Here is a 20,154-nt window from a genome sequence, read left to right as displayed (position 1 = left end):
AAAATTACGGGAGTACCCTTGGTCGTCCAAGGGCACCACCACTTCTATAGAATGATGATGATGATATATATAAAAATAAAATTTTCAAATTGGAATAATTGGAGCCTTTAATTTGCTTGTGTGTAAAACAAATTGCTTTGAAATCTACGCTATCAGCACATAAATATAGTATAGCAGGTTTTTTTTTTTTTTTTGTAGTTATTTAGGGGTGTACATGATCGGATTGGTTTGAGTTTTTCAAATATCAAACCAAATTATTTGTGTAAAAAATTTTAATTTATAAATCAAACCAAACTAATAAAATTTGGATTTTTTTGGGTTTTTCAACCTCGGGTTGGTTAGGATTTTTCAAATACCAAATCAAACCATTGTATCGAATTTTTAAATTTATAAATCAAACCAAACTAATAAACCTCGGATTTTTTCAAATTTTTGAATTTTTTCGGTAAAGTTTGCGTACAAACATATATTTAACTTGTGTTTCAAATATTTTTGTAGTCCAACTAAAATACAATTATTTATGGTGTTTCTTAAGAAAATAACACAAAATATGAGATGAGTACTGATGCACTAAAATATTCAATAAAAAATAATAATGAAATCATCATATAAAATGAATATTGCAAAGTCATAATGAAAATGATCATAATTTAAAAGTACTAAATCAAGCTAAAATAAGTTTAATAAGTATTAGTTACATTACTAAATATTTAAGGAAAATTAAAATTAGATTATGTATTTTAATTGTCTAAACCAATGTAAAACTAAAGAACAAATATTCAATATTATTGTTATTCTTAGTGTTAGAATTGATTTTCTTTTTGCATTAATATTAATTTGATTTTGATTTAAATTTTATTATAAGTATCAACATCTATGAACTATAATCTTTATTGGACCATTCCGAATTCTAAGTTTTAAACTTGAAATAATATATTAAAAGATAAAAACTATGAAAGAGTATAAGAAATATTTTAAAATTATATCAAAGTAAATATTTTTATGTATAAAATAAAATTTTAAAATTACATATATAATGTCGGGTTGGTTTTTTTTAGTTAAAACCAAACCAACCCAAATATAGTCGGGTTTTTTTTTCAATACCAAACCACAAGTCGGATTTTTTTTCCGATTTGACTCAATTTGCGGTTTGGTTTGATTTTCGGTTCGATTTTGTATACCTTAGTTACTATGATAAAATGAACGGGTAAATGAAGTAAAATTGCGTATGTCCCTAATTTCATGACAAAAGATATAATATCAAGAACAACTTTCACATATAGCAAACATAAAATTTATATTTGTATGCTATAGCAAAGTTTGCATAATTGCGCTCCATAACAAACATATACATGTATAATTTGCTATACACATACAAATAAGACAGTTGTATAATTCGCTATACATATACACAAGAAAGCAGTTATATACAAAAGATTAATTGTATAATCTGTGTATGTATAAAACGAGAAAGAGAGAAAGACAAAAGAAAACTGGGCAGAGAAATATTTGTATTATATAATTATAAGTGTATAGGACGAAGATATATGTATTTGCATGTGTATATACAATTTTCTCTCGCTTTATACAAACAGAAGCGCAATTTATACATTTCGTTTCTATTTGTATAAGCGAGAGAGGCAAAGGTGGCAAACGAGATTTGGGAGAGTGGCAAGCGAGATCTGGGAGAAGGGAACAAAATTTTATGTATATATACAATTTCCTCTCGCTTTATACAAACACAAACATATTTTATACATTTGTGTTTGTATAAAAGCGAGAGAGGCGAGCGAGACTACCACCAAACGAGAGTGGCGAACGAGATTCCATCAGGGAGAGTGACGAAAATAGCAATAATTTACTATAGGGTACAATTAAATCAAAATATATTTATAACATTTAGTTTGAATTAATAATTTGTTATTATATACAATTTTCCCTAATTTATAAGGATTACAAATAGGGACAATCAATCTCCTGATAATACATAACAAGTCAAGTCTCCCCTCTCTGCTCCATTTCCAGAACGAGAGAAAGAGACGATGGCGGACACTCTCGCAGCTCTGAGGTCTTTGATGGCTTCTCACTCTCCTCCTCTCAATGCTTTAATCGTTCCTTCCGAAGATTATCATCAGGTTTCTGCTTTTATCACACTATCATCTATTCAACTGTTGTCTTCTAGGGCTAATTTCTATTGCTTGTTCCGTGATTTTACAGAGCGAATATGTTTCTGCACGAGATAAGAGGCGCGATTTTGTCTCTGGATTCACCGGAAGTGCTGGTTTGTCCTCTTTTATCCCGCTTTTTTTTTTTTTTTTGATTTAGTTAAATTTTTATATGTTTCTGCTAGTTTTTGCTATTCATTTTGTGTATTCTGTTCATGAATCGTGATTACTGTGATATATCTTTTTTCAGTGCGTATCGGCATCATATAATTTGGATTTAACTTAATTTAAGTATTGTGTTTACTGTGATAGGTATAGCGCTCATATCAATGAATGAAGCACTTCTGTGGACCGATGGACGCTACTTTTTGCAGGCAGCTCAGCAGCTTAGTGAGCAGTGGAAGCTCATGCGTATGGGAGAAGACCCTGCACTTGATATTTGGATGGCAGATGTGAGTAATCCCTCTTGGTTTCTTGCATTTTCTGAAGACTCGTTGATCTAGCAAATAATTAGCCTATTTTAGAGTTGATGAGAATAATGCTATTCCCCGTCCCAATTTATGTTGATTTAGCAAATAATTAGCCTATTTTAGAGTTGATGAGAAATATGCTATTCCCGGTCCCAATTTATGTTGATTAGGCACGGAGTTTAGGTAAGAAATACAGACTTTTTAAACTTGTGGTCTAAAACAATTTGTGGGGTTTTTAAATCATCTCAATAAAGGTAAAATAGAAAGTTTTAAATTATGTTCAAACAAGAAAGTATGACATTCTTTTTGAGACAGATTAAAAAGGGAAGTATGCCACATCAATTGAGACAGAGGGAGTGACTCCTAAGGTCTAGACTTGAACCAATGTATAGTTACGTTTTTTTTTTCTGGAAGACATGAAAATCCACCTAGAGCCAACCCCTTGGACCAACTGCAACATCGGAACTCAGGGATGAGGGCCCCTCTACCCCTCTCCACTCAAATACTGAACTTAGTTTGCTAGGAGAAGGGCTTGAACTTATGACCTGAGACAAGTCTCTCACCTTTGCCAATTGAGCTAATCCTGGTGACTATAGTTGCCTAGTTAGTTTGTCCTGGTTAAATGAGTTTACAAATGGATAGAACAAATTCTGTAGAAAACAAGAAGAAACAAAACATCTGGTATGTCTTTGATCATATCAGAGGAATGAATAAAATCTTTAAGTCCTGACGACTGGAAGGTGGAAGCTCTCTCTCACACCATTAGCAATCAGGAATAGTTCTTACATTTCAAGAACTTTTGTTCCCCTATCCAGATTTTCCCTCTAGTTATGCTGTCGCTGCTGACATAATGAACATGTTTGTTATGAATCTTCTTCTGAATTTCAGGTTAGTGAGTAAGAACTTCTTGAGATTGAATTTCAGTTAACATATGTGATTTATGTGCTATATACTAGAATCTGCCAAAGGATGCAGCTATTGGTGTTGATCCATGGTGTATATCAGTAGATACTGCACAGAAATGGGAGTGCACTTTTGCTAAGAAACAGCAAAAGTTGGTTCCAACAGCTAGAAACTTGGTAGATGAAGTCTGGAAAAATCAGCCACCTGCCGAAACAAATCCCTTGATCGTGCATCCTTTAGAATTTGCTGGTCGCTCTGTTGCAGATAAGTTGAAAGATTTGAGAGCAAAACTTGTACAGGAAAAAGCTCGTGCTATGATAATAACAGCACTTGATGAAGTAAATCTGTAAACCCTGAATCCAAATGTATTCATTCACTGTTTCGGTGAATTTGGTCTTATATACTCTGTCTTACTCCGATATGATTGCATTTTGCAGGTTGCCTGGTTGTATAACGTCCGTGGCACAGATGTATCATATAGCCCGGTTGTTCATGCATTTGCTATTGTGACATTGAACACAGCCTTCTTGTATGTGGATAAAAGAAAGTTGTCATCTGAGGTGCATGTGCATAGCATAATCATTTCACTTAAGTTCAATTCATTTGCGTCTTTATATTTTCTGCTCTTAAGTAAGCATGTTAATGTCCCAGGCAAACTCTTACATGAAGGAAAATGGAATTTTTGTACGGGAATATGGTGACGTTAGCTCAGATACAGTCTTACTTGCATCTGATCAACTCACTCCTTCCTCAGCCGACAAAACTCCAGCCGGATTGAATACGGAGACTAATTGTGGCAAGGGTACAGGAAATGGTGAAATTCAGACAGCAGAGTTTGTGAATGACCTCATTTGGGTTGACACTGGTGCATGCTGCTTTGCTTTGTACTTGAAACTGAATGCCGATAAAGTCCTCCTTAAGCAGTCACCATTGGCCCTTGCAAAAGCCCTAAAGGTGATTCATACTACCCAGGAATATTCTTATCCCCAAGAAAGTTGTCTCGAGTTTTTTTGGTGATTGTAAGTCTGGTAGGTGTTTCCACTGACTTTGTTGGTTGCTAATTGGGTAATGGGTCAGTGCCTTGCTTATAGGGTAATGGGTCAGTACTCCACTGAGAAAAAAATATGAAACAAGAAGAGGGAGAGCGAGTCTCTTGTTTGATGTATCGGCAAACAAATACAAGTTAGTACATCAGCTAAAAGTCAGTAGGCTAAGATTAAGTTGAAGGCTGCCAGATATTGGTCTATTTTATATTTCCAGCTAAAACGAAATCTTTATTCCTTGCTCTTGTACAACCTCAATATGCCACAACATTTCATGCTGAAGTTGAGTAAGGATGCTTGAATGTAAGAATTGAGCACATCATGGACCTTTATGATTTTCCTGGTTTGGCATACCCAACGGCGTGATCAGTGGTAATGAGGTGGAGGAGAACCCTAAGATCTCAGGTTCAAATCCCAGCATAGGCAAAAAAACCCTAGGGTAATTTCCTTACATCTTCCTAAGTGAGCAGTATAACCAGTACCTGTGCGGGTAGCCGGGGGAATAGCCAAGGTGTGCGCAAGTTGGTGCGGACACTTCCGTCATGAGAAAACGATTTTCATTTTTATTTCCAGTTATAATTTGGTTGAAAACATCTAAATTCAATTTAGAGGTTTTTTTTTGGAAGTACAATACGATCATGGTGATTGTTTCCCCCTATTTCCCTCCTATAAGAGATGTGGACAAATGCATCTACTTGTAATATTCCTTTTCGAATGTATTTAAGCACTTCCCTTGGATTTTATGACTAACCAAAGCTTTGTTCAATAGGGTCCTATTTTCCTTCTTGTAGTCAGATTTGTTGGCATCAAAGATTTTAATATGAGCTACTTTGTCCTTAACAGCTTAATAAGGATTATTATACCAGCTTGGATTATGATTACAAAATCAAATCCTTTTGGGTTTGGGGAGTAACAGTGATCTCCCTGCGCTGCTCTTTGTTGGGAATAATGATGTTATTTTTCTTCATTTCTGTTTGTTTTAATGCCCCATTCCTCACCCCCTAATTTCTCAGTCTTCTTTCTCCTCTGTCAATTCATGATCCAGTGCGGAGGAACAGACCACCAAGATCATTTGGTAGTTGCCAAATATATTAGGATTTTGGAAAATTAGTGTGTGTTTTGTGATTTAGTTCTTTCTCTAAATCTTACTGTTCATTCTAAATGACTGGCTTGTATTTCTAGAACCCTGTTGAGATGAAAGGATTGAAGAATGCCCACATTCGGGATGGGGCAGCTGTCGTGCAATATCTCGCCTGGCTGGATAGGCAGGTAAATGATAGCTTCTTAGAGCCTTTGAAGTTTTCTTTGTCTGCTGTCATTGACAGTTTACTGAAACACTTCTCAGAGGTAAAATAATCTTATGGTTAATTACTGCCAATTGCATTTGATATCGTCCCCCATATTATATGAGATTGTGTTATTGTGTTGTTTCTACATGTGGGTTGTTTGTCTTTCTTATCATCATCAATCTCTAGAATGTGACACCATCCATCTCCAGGTGGATAAGATAGGAGATCTACCTACAGCAGTGGACCCAGGATTTTAGTTAAGTGGGTTTGGTGGCCCTGGACAAACAGCTAGAGTCTTTCTTTAGTGGGAGTTGAGAGGAATGTCAAGAATTACAATATGATAAACAATAACAAAATAATGCAAGATTAAAAAAATAACAAATAATCAACAAAAGAAAACTAACATTTAACAAATTAACCGTTAAAAACATCCCCCCCCCCAAAAAAAAAAAGAAAAAAGAAAAAAAAAGTAAAATGAATTGACCGAAAGAGAAGCAGAGCAAGCAATGAATGTAAAAAAAGAAGAGGCTAACTGGTTGTTGGCCGTGGACAATGAAATTCACAACCATAGTTGCATGCTTTCCATCTTGAATTGTTTTTTTCATTACTGAAATAGTACATGAAATAGCATGTGTATTGCCATGATGATTGATAGTATTTAAAAGGGATAAGATAGACCTAACCTTATTTTAAAAAAGGGACAAGATAGACCTAATTAAACTCATATGGAGGGAGGTTGTGTAAAAAGATCTATAACCTCTGGAATGAATGCAGATTTAGCAGAATATACAGCAAAATGGAAGTAAAAGATCCATATAGGTGATACCAACTAGTATCTACCATGTTGGTATACATACATTATTTCAAGTGTTTGCTAGGAGTCTTTAACTTTTGTTTAGACTTCTATGTCAAGAGAAAAAATATAGACAATCTCTAGTGCTATTATGCTAGATAACCCCAAACAATCGAGTATTACACTTAAACCGGTCCAAATGGAGTATATTGGATATTGAGAGAATTCATATAACTGATCTCAACTTTGGGATTTAGGCGTAATAGTAGTTCTTGTGATGAACAAACTAATGTATAATTAGCACACATAGCATATTGATTCCTATGCAGCACCAACCCTCTTAGATGTGAAGGTTTCTGCTTTGGATGAACACGCTGACACAAAGATGAGGCACTGGGAATGACCCAGAATCTCATTTAAGAAAAAAGAAAGGTCATGGGTTCAACCATTTGAACCTCTAAATTTGCTTAAAGGATGATGCTCTTTGCCGATGCATTGGGTTTGGCTCAGCAAATCCTGTTAGTTTCTTATTTTATATTGTACTTTTATATTCTAATGTAATGTATAGATATAGTAAATCTTTAAGCCACTATTATGTGGTTCGACTTGTCTGCTTATCATGCCCTTTGCAAATAAATTGGGACCTGGCAAATTGATTCAGGACTTCATATGTTTTAGGAGCATAAAGACTTGTCAAGTGTCTTGGACTTGTTTGTCAATACTTCTTCTCAGTTGTCATAGAAGCTTTAGCATTGTAGATGAGGTTCCATTAGAAGACTGATGTAGTGAATGTTTTGTTTATCACAGATGCAGGAAATCTATGGGGCATCCGGTTACTTTGCAGAGGCTGAGAGTATGAGCAAGAACAAACTACAGTAAGTTCGACCTCCTGTATAAATTCAAGGGTTTGGCTGGTTTGTGTATGTTTAAGTTTCGAATTGATTTTATTATAGTTGGCGTTGTAGTGCTTGCGACCTAGATGTTCCGTTAATTGATTTTGAGGTTAGTTTCTGTAGGAAATTAAGCCTACCTTTCGTTTATAATTTTTAACTTAGTTAACTGAGAAATATTCTGGTCGAATTGGCTTCTCGTGGCACTTCTAAATATAGATGATAATTTGGGGATAAAGCATTTCTTTAATGTTTTTATAAAATATAATTTCAAGATGTTTTCTGAGAATGAATTTATTTGGGCTAGCCACCTTAGTTCTTGGATATATAGATCAAGAAAGTGATTTTTTGGTTTTGTGGTTCAAGGAAATGTTTGCCTTCTCTTTGTTTTTGAACTTTGAAAAGCTCTGAAATGTATTCAGTTCCTCAGCTGATGAAAGAAGCCAGTAGGAACTTTGGCCATGATTAATTGAAGGGCATTGTTGCTTCTGCTTTTTGCAGATCATTTCCAATATGTCAAGTGTTTCGATAAGGATTTTTTTTTGAATCATATTGTGGAGTCTTACTCTTTCCCTATGTAGCACCTACTTTACCATTGGTTTCTTATGTCAGGGATTTGAAACGACTTACAGAAGTTTCTGCAAGTGATAAGCTAGAGGAGTTCCGGGCATCTAAAGAGGTAGTGACTCTACGCTTATGAGAAATCTAATATAAAGCTAGGCAGCTAGCCAGCTTGCCAGTTGCTAATGTATCTTGCATATGATGTTTTCACCTCTTAGGTCCTTAAGCTGATACCCTTGGTTTATTTTGATGTACTTGATATGCTAATTTTTACTCAAACTCTATTTACATTGCAGTAGTCGATTTTCTCTATGCTAGAGGGGCAAAAAGGTATTTTCTATAGGCTCTGTGTTGTAGGGAGAGTAAAGAACAAGGGATGAACTTAAGAGGGTGGCTGAAAATAAGAAACAAAACATGTGAAGGAATAAAAGTCTATGGACAAAGTCACTTAGGAAGTATGCATAGGTATTGTTAAGGCGCTAATAGCATGTTTTGTCCAACATGCTAATTTTTACTCAAAACTCTATTTACATTGCAGTAGTCTATTTTCTCTATGCTAGAGGGGCAAAAAGGTATTTTCTATAGGCTCTGTGTTGTAGGGAGGGTAAAGAACAAGGGATGAACTTAAGAGGGTGGCTGAAAATAAGAAACAAAACATGTGAAGGAATAAAAGTCTATGGACAAAGTCACTTAGGAAGTATGCATAGGTATTGTTAAGGCGCTAATAGCATGTAATAACTAGGCCTTAAGATAATGATGGGGTGGCAAATGTCCAATTGCTTCACCCTGACGAGACTGTTTTCTGCTGTCTTTTTCTAACATGTACGATTTTGTCATTTGTTTTGTGGTGGGTCTGATCTAGTTTGAAAATAAAGTTGGTAGCTTTTCAGCATTTTTTCTTCTTTACTTAACATTCTGATTAACTTACTGTCCTTGTATATTTGCAGCATTTTAGAGGGCTGAGTTTTCCAACTATTTCATCTGTTGGTTCAAATGGAGCCATTATCCATTATTCACCCGAGGCAGAAACATGTGCCGAACTTGATCCAGATCAAATATACTTATGTGATTCAGGAGCACAGGTTTGTGAATATCATTTGGGTTTGGTCATGATACAGATATTTTGGGGATTGTATTTGCTATTCTAACTTGTGATCCCTTAAAATTGATGGTTTGGTGTTGTTGTTGCTGAAGTATCTGGATGGAACAACTGATATTACACGGACTGTTCATTTTGGAAAACCTACTCCACATGAGAAAACATGTTACACTGCGGTATGTAAGTCCTGTTATCTTATAGATGTGATTCCTGACCATTGATTGAGTCATTGTGATATGCATAGGGAAAGTCAAATGTTAAATTCAAGTTTATCTGTTTACTTTGTACCACCTTAAGGATTACTGAAAAGCATCAACAGACCCTTGCAGTAAGATAAACTATTGGAAGCATTATCATCCTTGGAATTGTTAGTTGCTTTCCTTACACCAAGTTATAAAATTTTAAATTTATTCCATTTTTTAAATATATTTTCCTTTTTTCAGTAGTCCTTTTGAGTGAAAATAACATTATAACATCTGCTTTCTGTTTGGATTGTTCAAAATTGTGGTCTTATTAAGGAAGAATAAACAATATTCTTAGAAGACAAAGGAATAGATAGCTTAGTGGTAAGAGCCCTTACTTCAAAACGATGAGGTTGGGTTACCATTACTCCTCTACCCCCCCCCCCCCCCAAAAAAAAACCCATCTACCCACATCATTTTCTGAAAGACTAGGTTATGCTGTAGGAGAGGCTTTATTCCTGCATTTTTTTTGGGCGTGACCTGGTGTATAGATGCTTGTAATGCAGACTATGTTTTGTATCTAGGATACATTTTTCTCTCTTTATAAGAAAATATTTTTCATACTAATTTTATGTATCTAGTGGATTGAGTTCTTCAGAACCTTTTTTGGGGGGATGAGAAATCTTTCATCCTTTGCTTTGTTGTATAATGCTCTAATGCTCAAACTTTCTTGAATTATGTAGGTTCTCAAAGGACATATTTCATTGGGTAATGCACGGTTTCCCAATGGAACAAATGGTACGAGTCTATGGGATGATTTCTTAGTCTACAAATGTTTGTGGGAGATTGGATGTACAATTATGCACGTCGACAAACCGTGCTGGAATAACTTAGTGCTTTCTAGTTTAATGTTGTTTAACTGATGTGATACTCAAGTTAATTGCAGAACATAGAGGGACACTTTTCTTACTTATGCCTTACTGTACTTTATAGGTTATGCTCTTGATGTTCTTGCTCGAACTCCTTTATGGAAGTATGGGCTTGACTATAGGCATGGTACTGGTCATGGGATCGGGTCTTACTTAAATGTCCATGAAGGTAACTTGTGCTTTTGTTTCTGGGAAGGTACTAGTATAAACTAACAAGTTTCACTCACTTCCTTCTACTTTTTATCAGGACCTCATCAAATTAGTTTCAGACCATCAGCGCAGAATGTGCCACTACAAGTTTCAATGACAGTCACAGATGGTCAGTCTGATTTTATTTAGTCTTTGACCGAACTGAAATTAAAGTTTTGCTTTATAACTTTTTCTGATTGCGTTATATTTTTTCTGTTTGCTTTATATTTTTTCTGATTGCTTTATATTTTTTCTGATTGCTTTATATTTTTCTGGTTGCTTTATATTTTTCTGGTTGCTTTATATTTTTTCTGGTTGCTTTATATTTTTTCTGATCCATCACATAAATAAATGGAGCTTTGCTCCAATATTTAGTAAGCTGCTCTTGAAGTTTTACAGAATGAAATTATGTAGCTGATAGATGTCCCTATTGTCGTCCTAATCAATCTCCAAGTTGCTTTTCTTATTAGAAAAATTACTACAATGGAGAAGGTGGATGTCATCGGTAATCATATCTTACTGTTTGAGCAAGGCTGTATAGGCTTTTGTATGTGCAGAATTGCATGTATCAGTTATCTAACAAATTGCTTCTTATTATTTGTTGGGAGTTGAAATTAGCACCAACCATTTGTGAATTTCCCCTTAAAACATTTTTTTTATATCCATACACATTTTATTTCGCCAACTTCATATATAACTTAATTCTCTTCTCCTAATTTTAGTTTAAGTCATGATTTTCTGGCTTCAACATTTGAAGATCTTAACTGTGGGGTAGTGTTCTCCAGAACCTGGTTACTACGAGGATGGAAAGTTTGGTATAAGATTGGAGAATGTGCTTATTGTCAAAGAGGGCAATACTAAGTTCAACTTTGGCGACAAGGGTTACTTGACATTTGAGCATATAACTTGGGTAAGTTTTTCAGCATTATATTGTTGTATATGTCTATTTTCTCACACGTAGTGGAACATTTTTGCATGTGTATATACCTTGCTATTCTGCACTTTGATGGTCCACGAAGAATTAAGGAAGTTGGCGTTTTGTTCTCCGCATGTTGTCTGTCTTTCATGCTGAAGATGCTACATGATGTAATAATTTACTCTTTTATGTTTTATTGTTATTGGGTGTAGGCACCATATCAGAGGAAGTTGATTGATGTTAGCATTTTGGTGCCCGAAGAGATCCAATGGTTGAACGACTACCACTCTAAATGCTCGGAAATCCTCGCTCCTTATTTGAATCAATCTGAGATGGAATGGTTGAAGAATGCTACTGCACCCATTGCAGCTTGAGATGTTCAGTGCTCTTACCCTTTATTGAATAAAGTTTGTAAAATTCGCATCCACACTGTTCAAAACCTATACTTCTTATTATACGTATTACGCATTTGGAGATGGTGGTCCTGGGAAAAAAGAAAGGGTTTTATTTAGTTTTGCGCAACGTTTTCCTGGCTCTATTTGTACTACTTTCAGTGCGATTTTGATTGCGGTTTACTTTCAAGGGTGTGTTTGGTTGGTCACTTTGCGAAAACGAGTCCCTTAAAAATGACTTACTTAGTGGAAGTAGGAAGAATTAGTTCCACAAGTGAAATTTTACGTTGATTGTGTCCTCAATTCCCATCCTCCAAAACATCTCATCTTCACTCTCTCGTAGCCCTCATAGCCACCACCACCTACTTCCAGCCCAACTTCTCATACTATTTTTATTAATACATATAAATATTTTTAGGATAATATATTTTGCTTAAGAACATTTATTTTTTCGAAAAATATGTTAGAAGAAAACATTCTTCATGCAAAACTTTTCCTGGCTCCAAAATTTTGTCATTTAAGGACATTGAAGCGATTGTGTGGAGTCATAGAGGTAATCTTGTTTCTATCTTACTGATAGGTAATTGCTTGTGCAACAATAACATATACAATGCCATTTCATAAGTGGGATTTGGGATCTAGTATTTGGTGTTAAGTTATAGCTCGAAAAGTAAGAATATTTTCAATGTCAAATTAACATAATCGTAATGCAAAAAACTACAAGTTACTAGAGAATAAACTTACTGTACCTACTACATATAAAATATGATCACTATAAAATTGGAGAAGGAAAAAAAGAGGAGAAATTACCTTTAAAGTAGATCAAGTATTCAAGTCGGTTAAAAGATATATCACATTATCCGTATTTTAGAGGATAGATTCATTATATTTTAATGGGGAACTTTCACATATAGTCACTCAAAAATAGTCTAATTACTCTCCATAGCTATAGTTTGATAATTACAATTCGTAGCTACATGTTATATGGAGGAGAGAGGCGAGAGAGAGGGGGCAAAGAGTGGAGAAAGGTGAATTGTATATGTATATAGGTTAGATAATTGTATATTATACATATATATTTGTATATATGGCAAGCGAGATTGGGAGAGGGAGGAGAGAGGCGAGCGAGATTAGGAGAGGGAGGAGAGAGGCGAGCGAGATTGGGAGAGGGAGGAGAGAGGCGATAGAGAGAGGGCAGAGAGTGGGAGAGAGGTGAATTGTATATGTATATATGTTAGATAATTGTATATTATACATATGCAATTGTATATATAGCAAGCGAGATTGGGAGAGGGAGGAGAGAGGCGAGCGAGATTGGGAGAGAGAGGAGAGAGGCGAGCGAGAGAGGGTAGAGAGTGGGAGAGAGGTGAATTGTATATGTATATAGGTTAGATAATTGTATATTATACATATGTATTTGTATATTTTGACGAATTATACATATACAAACATGACTAATTATACAAACTCGAAGTCAGCCCGCGTAATTAATGTATAATGTTAGTCGTGAGTGGTAATTATAGCAAACTATAGCTATGATGAGTAATTAAGTAGTATAAGTTTGCTTAACCGCATAATTTTCCCTATTTTAATTTGGGTTGTCCGTCCATCAATTTTGGCTTTGATATTAGGGAAAATTGTATATAATAGCAAACTATTAATTCAAATTAAATGCTATAATATACTTTGATTTAATTGTACCCTATAACAAACTATTGCTATTTTCGCCACTCTCCCTGATGCTCGCCACTCTCGTTTGGTGGCAGTCTCGCTCGCCTCTCTCGCTTTTATACAAACACAAATGTATAAAATGTGTTTGTGTTTGTATAAAGCGAGAGGAAATTGTATATATATTTTTTTTATTTTTTTTCGTTCCCCTCTCTCCCTTCTCCCAGATCTCGCTCGCCACTCTCCCAAATCTCGCTTGCCACCCTCGCCTCTCTCGCTTATACAAACATAAACGAAATGTATAAATTGTGCTTCTGTTTGTATAAAGCGAGAGAAAATTGTATATACACGTGCAAATACATATATCTTCGTCCTATACACTTATAATTATACAATACAAATATTTCCCCGCCCAGTTTTCTTTTGCCTTTCTCTCTTTCTCGTTTTATACATACATAGATTATACAATTGATCTTTTGTATACAACTGCCTTCTTTGTATATGTATAGCGAATTATACAACTGTCTTCTTTGTATATGTATAACGAATTATACATAAATATGTTTGCTATGGAGCGCAATTATGCAAACTTTGCTATAACATATAAATATGAATTTTGTGTTTGCTATATGTGAAAGTTACTCTATAAATAATCAAAGCAAAATAGGTAAATAATTTGTTCAAGTCCAGGAATATCAAACCAAGATTGCACTTGCACTAACCACGTTGCCTCTCCTAACAAACAAAATTTAGGATTTAATCCAATAATTTATTTAGAATAAAATGTGTTAAAAAAACAATAGTATATATTTTTAGGAGAAACGGCATTTTGATCCATTAAATAATAGGGACATTTATTAGGGATAGAAGCATTTTTAGATCAAAGTCAAACTATTAATTGGGAGTATTTTTATTCAATTTTGCATAATTGAAGGTCATGTCGTTGCATACTTTTTGGTAATGCCTTCACCTCTCACGGCTAACGTCAATACCATGAACCTAGAAAGATACATACACTTGTTTATTCCGTCAATAAAATTGCAATCGATTCTAATGATTATGTCGATGGAATCAATGAGGTAAAGGGTCTGGACCATTACGTCACTCCCTGGTGCACCAACGTTAATAATAATAAAGATAAAATGATCAATCGAAGGTCGGAAATGCTAGAAGAAAGACCAATTTGGAACATGCAACAAGGGAAGCCAAATTACAATGCTTCCATCGGCAAAACAATGGTGTCCTCTTCCTTACTTTTCAAGGATGTAACATTGACACTGAGAAATATATAAAAAGAATATTATTGAAATTGTGTTTTAATTATTACATAGAGAACCCTATTTATAGACAATATGATACAATTCCTTACCAATTTGCAGACTATAAACTATTCCTATTCTGTGTAGGATTGTGTATACCTATTTTATTCTAACACTCCCCCTCAAGCTGGTGCATACAAATTATATGTACCTAGCTTGTTACAAATGTAATTAATATGAGGACCGGTGAGGGACTTGGTGAAGATATCTGCAAGTTGATCATTTGACTTCACAAATTTGGTAACAATATCTCCTGAGAGTATCTTTTCTCTTACAAAGTGACAATCAATCTCAATGTGCTTAGTCCTCTCATGAAACACTGGATTTGATGCGATATGAAGGGCCGCTTGATTATCACACACAAGTTCCATATGACCGGTTTCTCCAAACTTCAGTTCTCCAAGCAACTGTTTGATCCAAACTAGCTCACAAGTTGCTACAACCATTGCTCGCTATTCTGCTTCCGCACTGGATCGAGCAACCACACTTTGTTTCTTACTCTTCCATGACACCAAATTACCTCCTACTAAAACACAATATCCGGATGTAGAACGTCTATCAAAGGGTGATCCTGCCCAATTAGCGTCTGTATAGCTGGTGATATGCTCATGACCTTGATCCTCGAAGAGTAGTCCTTTACTAGGAGCTGACTTTATGTATCGCAGAATACAAACAACTGCATCCCAATGACTATCACAAGGAGAAGTCATAAACTGACTTACAACACTCACAGGAAAAGAGATGTTTGATCTAGTCACCGTGAGATAATTCAACTTCACAACCAACCGTCTATGCCTTTCAGGATTACTGAGTTGTTCCCCCTGTCATGGAAGGAGTTTAACATTCGGATCCATAGGAGTGTCAATGGGTTTACATCTCATCATTCTTGTCTCCTCAAGAATATCTAAAGCATACTTGCGTTGAGAAATAACAATACCTGATCTAGACTGAGCAACCTCAATACCTAGAAAATAATTCAGTCTGCCGAGGTCTTTAGTTTGGAAATGCTGAAAGAGATACTGTTTCAAATTAACGATATCAACGTAATCATTGCCGGTGATAACGATATCATCAACGTACACAACCAAATAAATACATAGATTTGGTGTTGAATGTCGATAAAACACAGAGTGATCAACTCCATTACGAGTCATACCAAGCTCCTGAATTACTGTGCTGAACTTCCCAAACCAAGCTCGAGGAGACTGTTTCAGACCATAGAGTGACCGACGCAATCGACATACAAGGCTACTAGACTCCCCCTGAGCAACAAAACCAGGTGGTTGCTCCATATAGACTTCTTCCTCAAGATCACCATGTATAAAAGCATTCTTAATGTCCAACTGATGAAGAGGCCCATGACGAACGACAGCTATAGATAGAAAAAGACGAACAAATGTTATTTTGGCCATAGGAGCGAAAGTGTCACTATAATCTAGCCCAAATATCTGAGTATACCCTTTGGCAACAAGGCGAGCCTTAAGCCGATCGACTTGACCATCTAGATCAATTTTGACCGTATAAACCCAACGACAACCAACAGTAGACTTACCTGTAGGAAGAGGGACAAGCTCCCAAGTACTACTCTAATGTAAAGCAGGCATCTCATTAATCATAGCCTGCCTCCATCCAGAATGAAAAAGTGCTTTTCCTGTAGTCTTAGGGATGGAAATAGAGGACAAAGATGATACAAAAACATAATGGGGTGAAGATAAACTATGGTAACTCAAGAAAGTATAATATGGATTAGTATTTCGAGTAGATCGTATACCTTTTTGAAGTGTAATCGATTGGCTAGCAGGAGGCAAGGCCGTAGTGGGAGCAGGGTCCGACGCATGACATGAATAATTTGAGACTATTGCTGGACGTGGACGCCGATGATAAGTTAGGAGTGGTGGCACTACAACTGAAGATGGAGAAATAATTGTAGGTCCCTTAAAAGTCGATACATGCAAGACTTGAGGTATGGGTAAGACCTTAGTGACATCAGGATGATCAGAAGATGTGTAGTAAGGTTGAGATTCAAAGAATATTACATCGACAAACATAAGATATCGGCAGAGATCATGTGAATAGCAACGATACCCTTTTTGAACTCGAGAGTAACCAAGAAAGACACATTTAAGAGCACGAGGGGCTAATTTATCTTTAACTGGGTCTAAGTTATGAACAAAACATGTGCTCCCAAATACAAGATGAGGGATAAAATAGAGATGTGACTGAGAATACAATATTGAATGTGGAATTTGATTCTGAATAGAAGATGAGGGCATTCTATTAATTAAATAACAAGATGAAAGGACTACATCCACCCCAAAACGCAGCGGAACATGAGATTCAATGAGGAGAGTTTGAGCAGTCTCAATGAGATGCCTATTCTTTCTTTCTGCTACACCATTATACTGGGGAGTGTATGGACAAGATGTTTGGTGAATAATTCCTTGGTGAGACATGAACTCCTGAAACTGTGATGATAAGTATTCTAAGGCATTATCACTACGAAAAGTACGAATAAAAACACTAAACTGATTTTGTATTTCAGCAAAGAAACTTTTAAATATAGAAAATAACTCAGAACGATCTTTCATTAAGAAAACTTAAGTGCATCTCGAATAATCATCAATGAAACTAACAAAATAACGAAATCCTAAAGTGGAACTAACTCTACTAGGACCCCAAATATCAGAATGAACTAATGAAAAAATAGATTCTGAACGACCCTCAATACCACGTGAAAATGTGGCACGAGTGTTTCCCAAGTTGACATGACTCACAATCTAATTTAGATAAACTAGGCACCATTTGTTGCAGTTTGGATAGACTCGGATGTCCTAAACATTTGTGAATGAGGCCCGGATGATCTATAACAGAGCATGCTGCAAAGGAATTTGAAGAGGTAAGATAGTAAAGGCCTTGCGATTCATGTCATGTGCCAATCATCTGTCCCGTGTTGCGGTCCTGCATTAGAAAAAAATCAGCATAAAAGGTTATTCTACAATGTAGGGCACGTGTCAAACGACTAACAGATGCCAGATTAAATGGATAACCAGGGACATAAAGAATAGAGTCTAGAGTGACAGAAGAAATGGGTGTGGTTTTTCCAACCCCTTTTGGTTTGTTTGGATCCCATTAGCCTAAGTAATAACATGAAGAGATTGTGAATAAACAATATTTGATAGAAGTGATTTGTTACCAAAAATATGATCAGAAGCGCCTGAGTCCATGATCCATGAGTATTAGACTGTGAAACACAAGCAAAAGAATTACCCGCAACATCAACATCATGTTGAACAATCAAAGCTAATTGTGGAGACATTTGCTTACTTGCTCGATATTGAAGGAACTCATCATATTCTAATTGAGCAATATGAGCATTATGGGGTGGTCGATCAGGCAGAGCACCAAATGCTTCTTGTGGAGATGTCTACTTACTTGCACGATTACGAAGGAACTCATTATATTCCTTTAGAACAACATGATCATAACTGGGTGGTGGACCATGCAAATTATGACATATGTCACGAGTGTGTCCAGACTTGTGACAATAACTACACTTGGACCGAGGTTTTCCAAGATGACATCGATTCTCCATAGATTGATATGCTCGTTTTTCTATTGTTTGAGATGTGAGAGCAGATGAGTCAATGGTCGATGATGAAGTTGCTTTGTAGCTAGGAGGCGCGGCAAGACGAAGTAGACAAAAGAATAATTCATCAACTGTAGGAATTGTAGGGCTAGCTAAAATCTGATCATGCACTGAATCATGGTCAGTAGGAAGTCCAGCAAGTGTAAGAACTAGAAACAATGTTTGTTTGTGGTTTTGTTGTTTTTGCGCGTCCATAGTGACTGGCATCAATGTATCAAATTCCTCTGTGACTGCCTGTACTTGTCCCAAGTAGGTGGACATAGCTGATTCTTGTTTCTTTAAGTGGGTCATACGAGATATCACATCATAAAATCGAGATATGTCATTAGTGTATAAAGCACGAGCCTTTTCCCAAATTGGATAACATGTTTGGAATGGACGGAACAAAGGCATAAACTTGGAATCAATAGATCGCCATATGAGACTACATAACTGAGCATCAACTTTCTCCCATTGTGTATTGACTTTTGCATCTTCCCCACTAGCCTTTACATTTTCATCTACCACATAAGCAATGTTCGTTAAGTGATCTTGGACACCTTGACCCTTGTACCACAACTCAACCGAGGAAGCCCAAGACAAATAGTTTTAGCTTCCCATTAACGGTTCTGAAGTGATCATATGGCTTGAACTTCCAATGCCTATATTCTTGGAGCCAAAAGTATCAATCCCGAAAGTCATGTGGTAAAATTAGAATATGTAGCCGAAAAAAAGAAAAATGGATTTTTTTTGTTGAAATCTGGAAAATAAGGTTGTTGCAAGAAAAGTAGATCTGATCGCCAAATATTGATCGAAATCAGGAAAAAAATATATGGGCAACCTCGAAATGAAGAGGCAACCCCATTGGAAAAAGAAAAGAGGCCAAAAAATTGTCGGAAAAGACTCCAAGCGTTGGCGCGTGGACCTGCAAGCTCGTCGGAGAATTTATTTCGGCGGCGCGTGAGGGCGCGTGTGGCAGTTGTTTTAGGTGAGATTGACTGAGCTTTGCTCGCCGGAGATTTTCGCACCTAGTGGTGGTGTTGATTTTTGAAAAACAGTAATGAAAATATTAATTACTCGGACAGCCACTTAGGTTATCGAAAAAAAAATTGCAAAAACTTTTTTTTCTCACAATTGCTCTGATACCATGTGAGAAATATATAAAAAGAGTATTATTGAAATTGTGTTTTAATTATTATATAGAGAACCCTATTTATAGACACTATGATACAATTCCTTACCAATTATGAGACTATAAACTATTCCTATTCTATGTAGGATTGTGTATACCTATTCTATTCTAACAGACACAAGAAATGTACATCCTATTAAGAATTTATAGAGACCCACGACTATTAAGTAATGACATTCTGCCCCATTAATTTCAAAAAAGCAAAGTGATTTGACTGCATTTTTTAGACCTAGTACAGAGTAGAAGTGAATAAATTACATTGTTGCACCAATTTAAGATTTTTTATTTTAACCAATCGCACAATTTTGAATTGGACATGAATTCCTCAAAAAATTGAGATTTTCTTATATTAGCTGCTGACACCCAATTTTGGCATATCAATTTCAAAATTCGTAACTTTTAAGTATTATTTATTTAATAGTTTAAAATAATTTTTTTATAATTTTAAATAAGTTTATCGATAACTATCATTATTTATCAAAATTTAGGATTTTTTTTATTAGTTAATTTTAAAATTTGCAATTTTACA

At 35.6% G+C, this 20,154-nt stretch overlaps 1 protein-coding gene across 1 annotated transcript; it reads left to right on the top strand.

Annotated features, from left to right (window-relative positions):
• The first annotated feature begins 1,953 nt into the window (after window positions 1-1,953).
• LOC125840070 (aminopeptidase P1-like) lies at window positions 1,954-11,849 on the top strand. Its single transcript, XM_049519056.1, has 16 exons — window positions 1,954-2,135; window positions 2,218-2,281; window positions 2,478-2,617; window positions 3,592-3,876; window positions 3,976-4,098; window positions 4,190-4,492; window positions 5,764-5,850; window positions 7,471-7,538; window positions 8,166-8,232; window positions 9,062-9,196; window positions 9,309-9,389; window positions 10,139-10,193; window positions 10,389-10,493; window positions 10,572-10,643; window positions 11,299-11,423; window positions 11,642-11,849. The coding sequence occupies exons 1-16, from the start codon at window positions 2,043-2,045 to the stop codon at window positions 11,801-11,803; spliced, it is 1,965 nt and encodes a 654-aa protein (XP_049375013.1). The 5' UTR covers window positions 1,954-2,042; the 3' UTR covers window positions 11,804-11,849.
• Window positions 11,850-20,154: the final 8,305 nt, after the last annotated feature.

This window comes from Solanum verrucosum, unplaced genomic scaffold (assembly GCF_900185275.1).
Source record: "Solanum verrucosum unplaced genomic scaffold, falcon-dt-bn FXZP01000180.1, whole genome shotgun sequence".
NCBI classification, from domain to species: Eukaryota; Viridiplantae; Streptophyta; class Magnoliopsida; order Solanales; family Solanaceae; genus Solanum; species Solanum verrucosum.
Note: the sequence above shows the minus strand (reverse complement) of the source record. Positions and strands in the feature narration are given on the sequence as shown.

Excerpts from the sequence above, each read along its gene's own strand:
- LOC125840070 (XM_049519056.1), top strand. The coding sequence starts at position 2,043 with ATGGCGGACACTCTCGCAGCTCTGAGGTCTTTGATGGCTTCTCACTCT. Across the intron at positions 2,136-2,217 it reads CTTCCGAAGATTATCATCAG|AGCGAATATGTTTCTGCACG; the intron begins GTTTCTGCTTTT and ends GTGATTTTACAG. Across the intron at positions 3,877-3,975 it reads TAATAACAGCACTTGATGAA|GTTGCCTGGTTGTATAACGT; the intron begins GTAAATCTGTAA and ends TGCATTTTGCAG.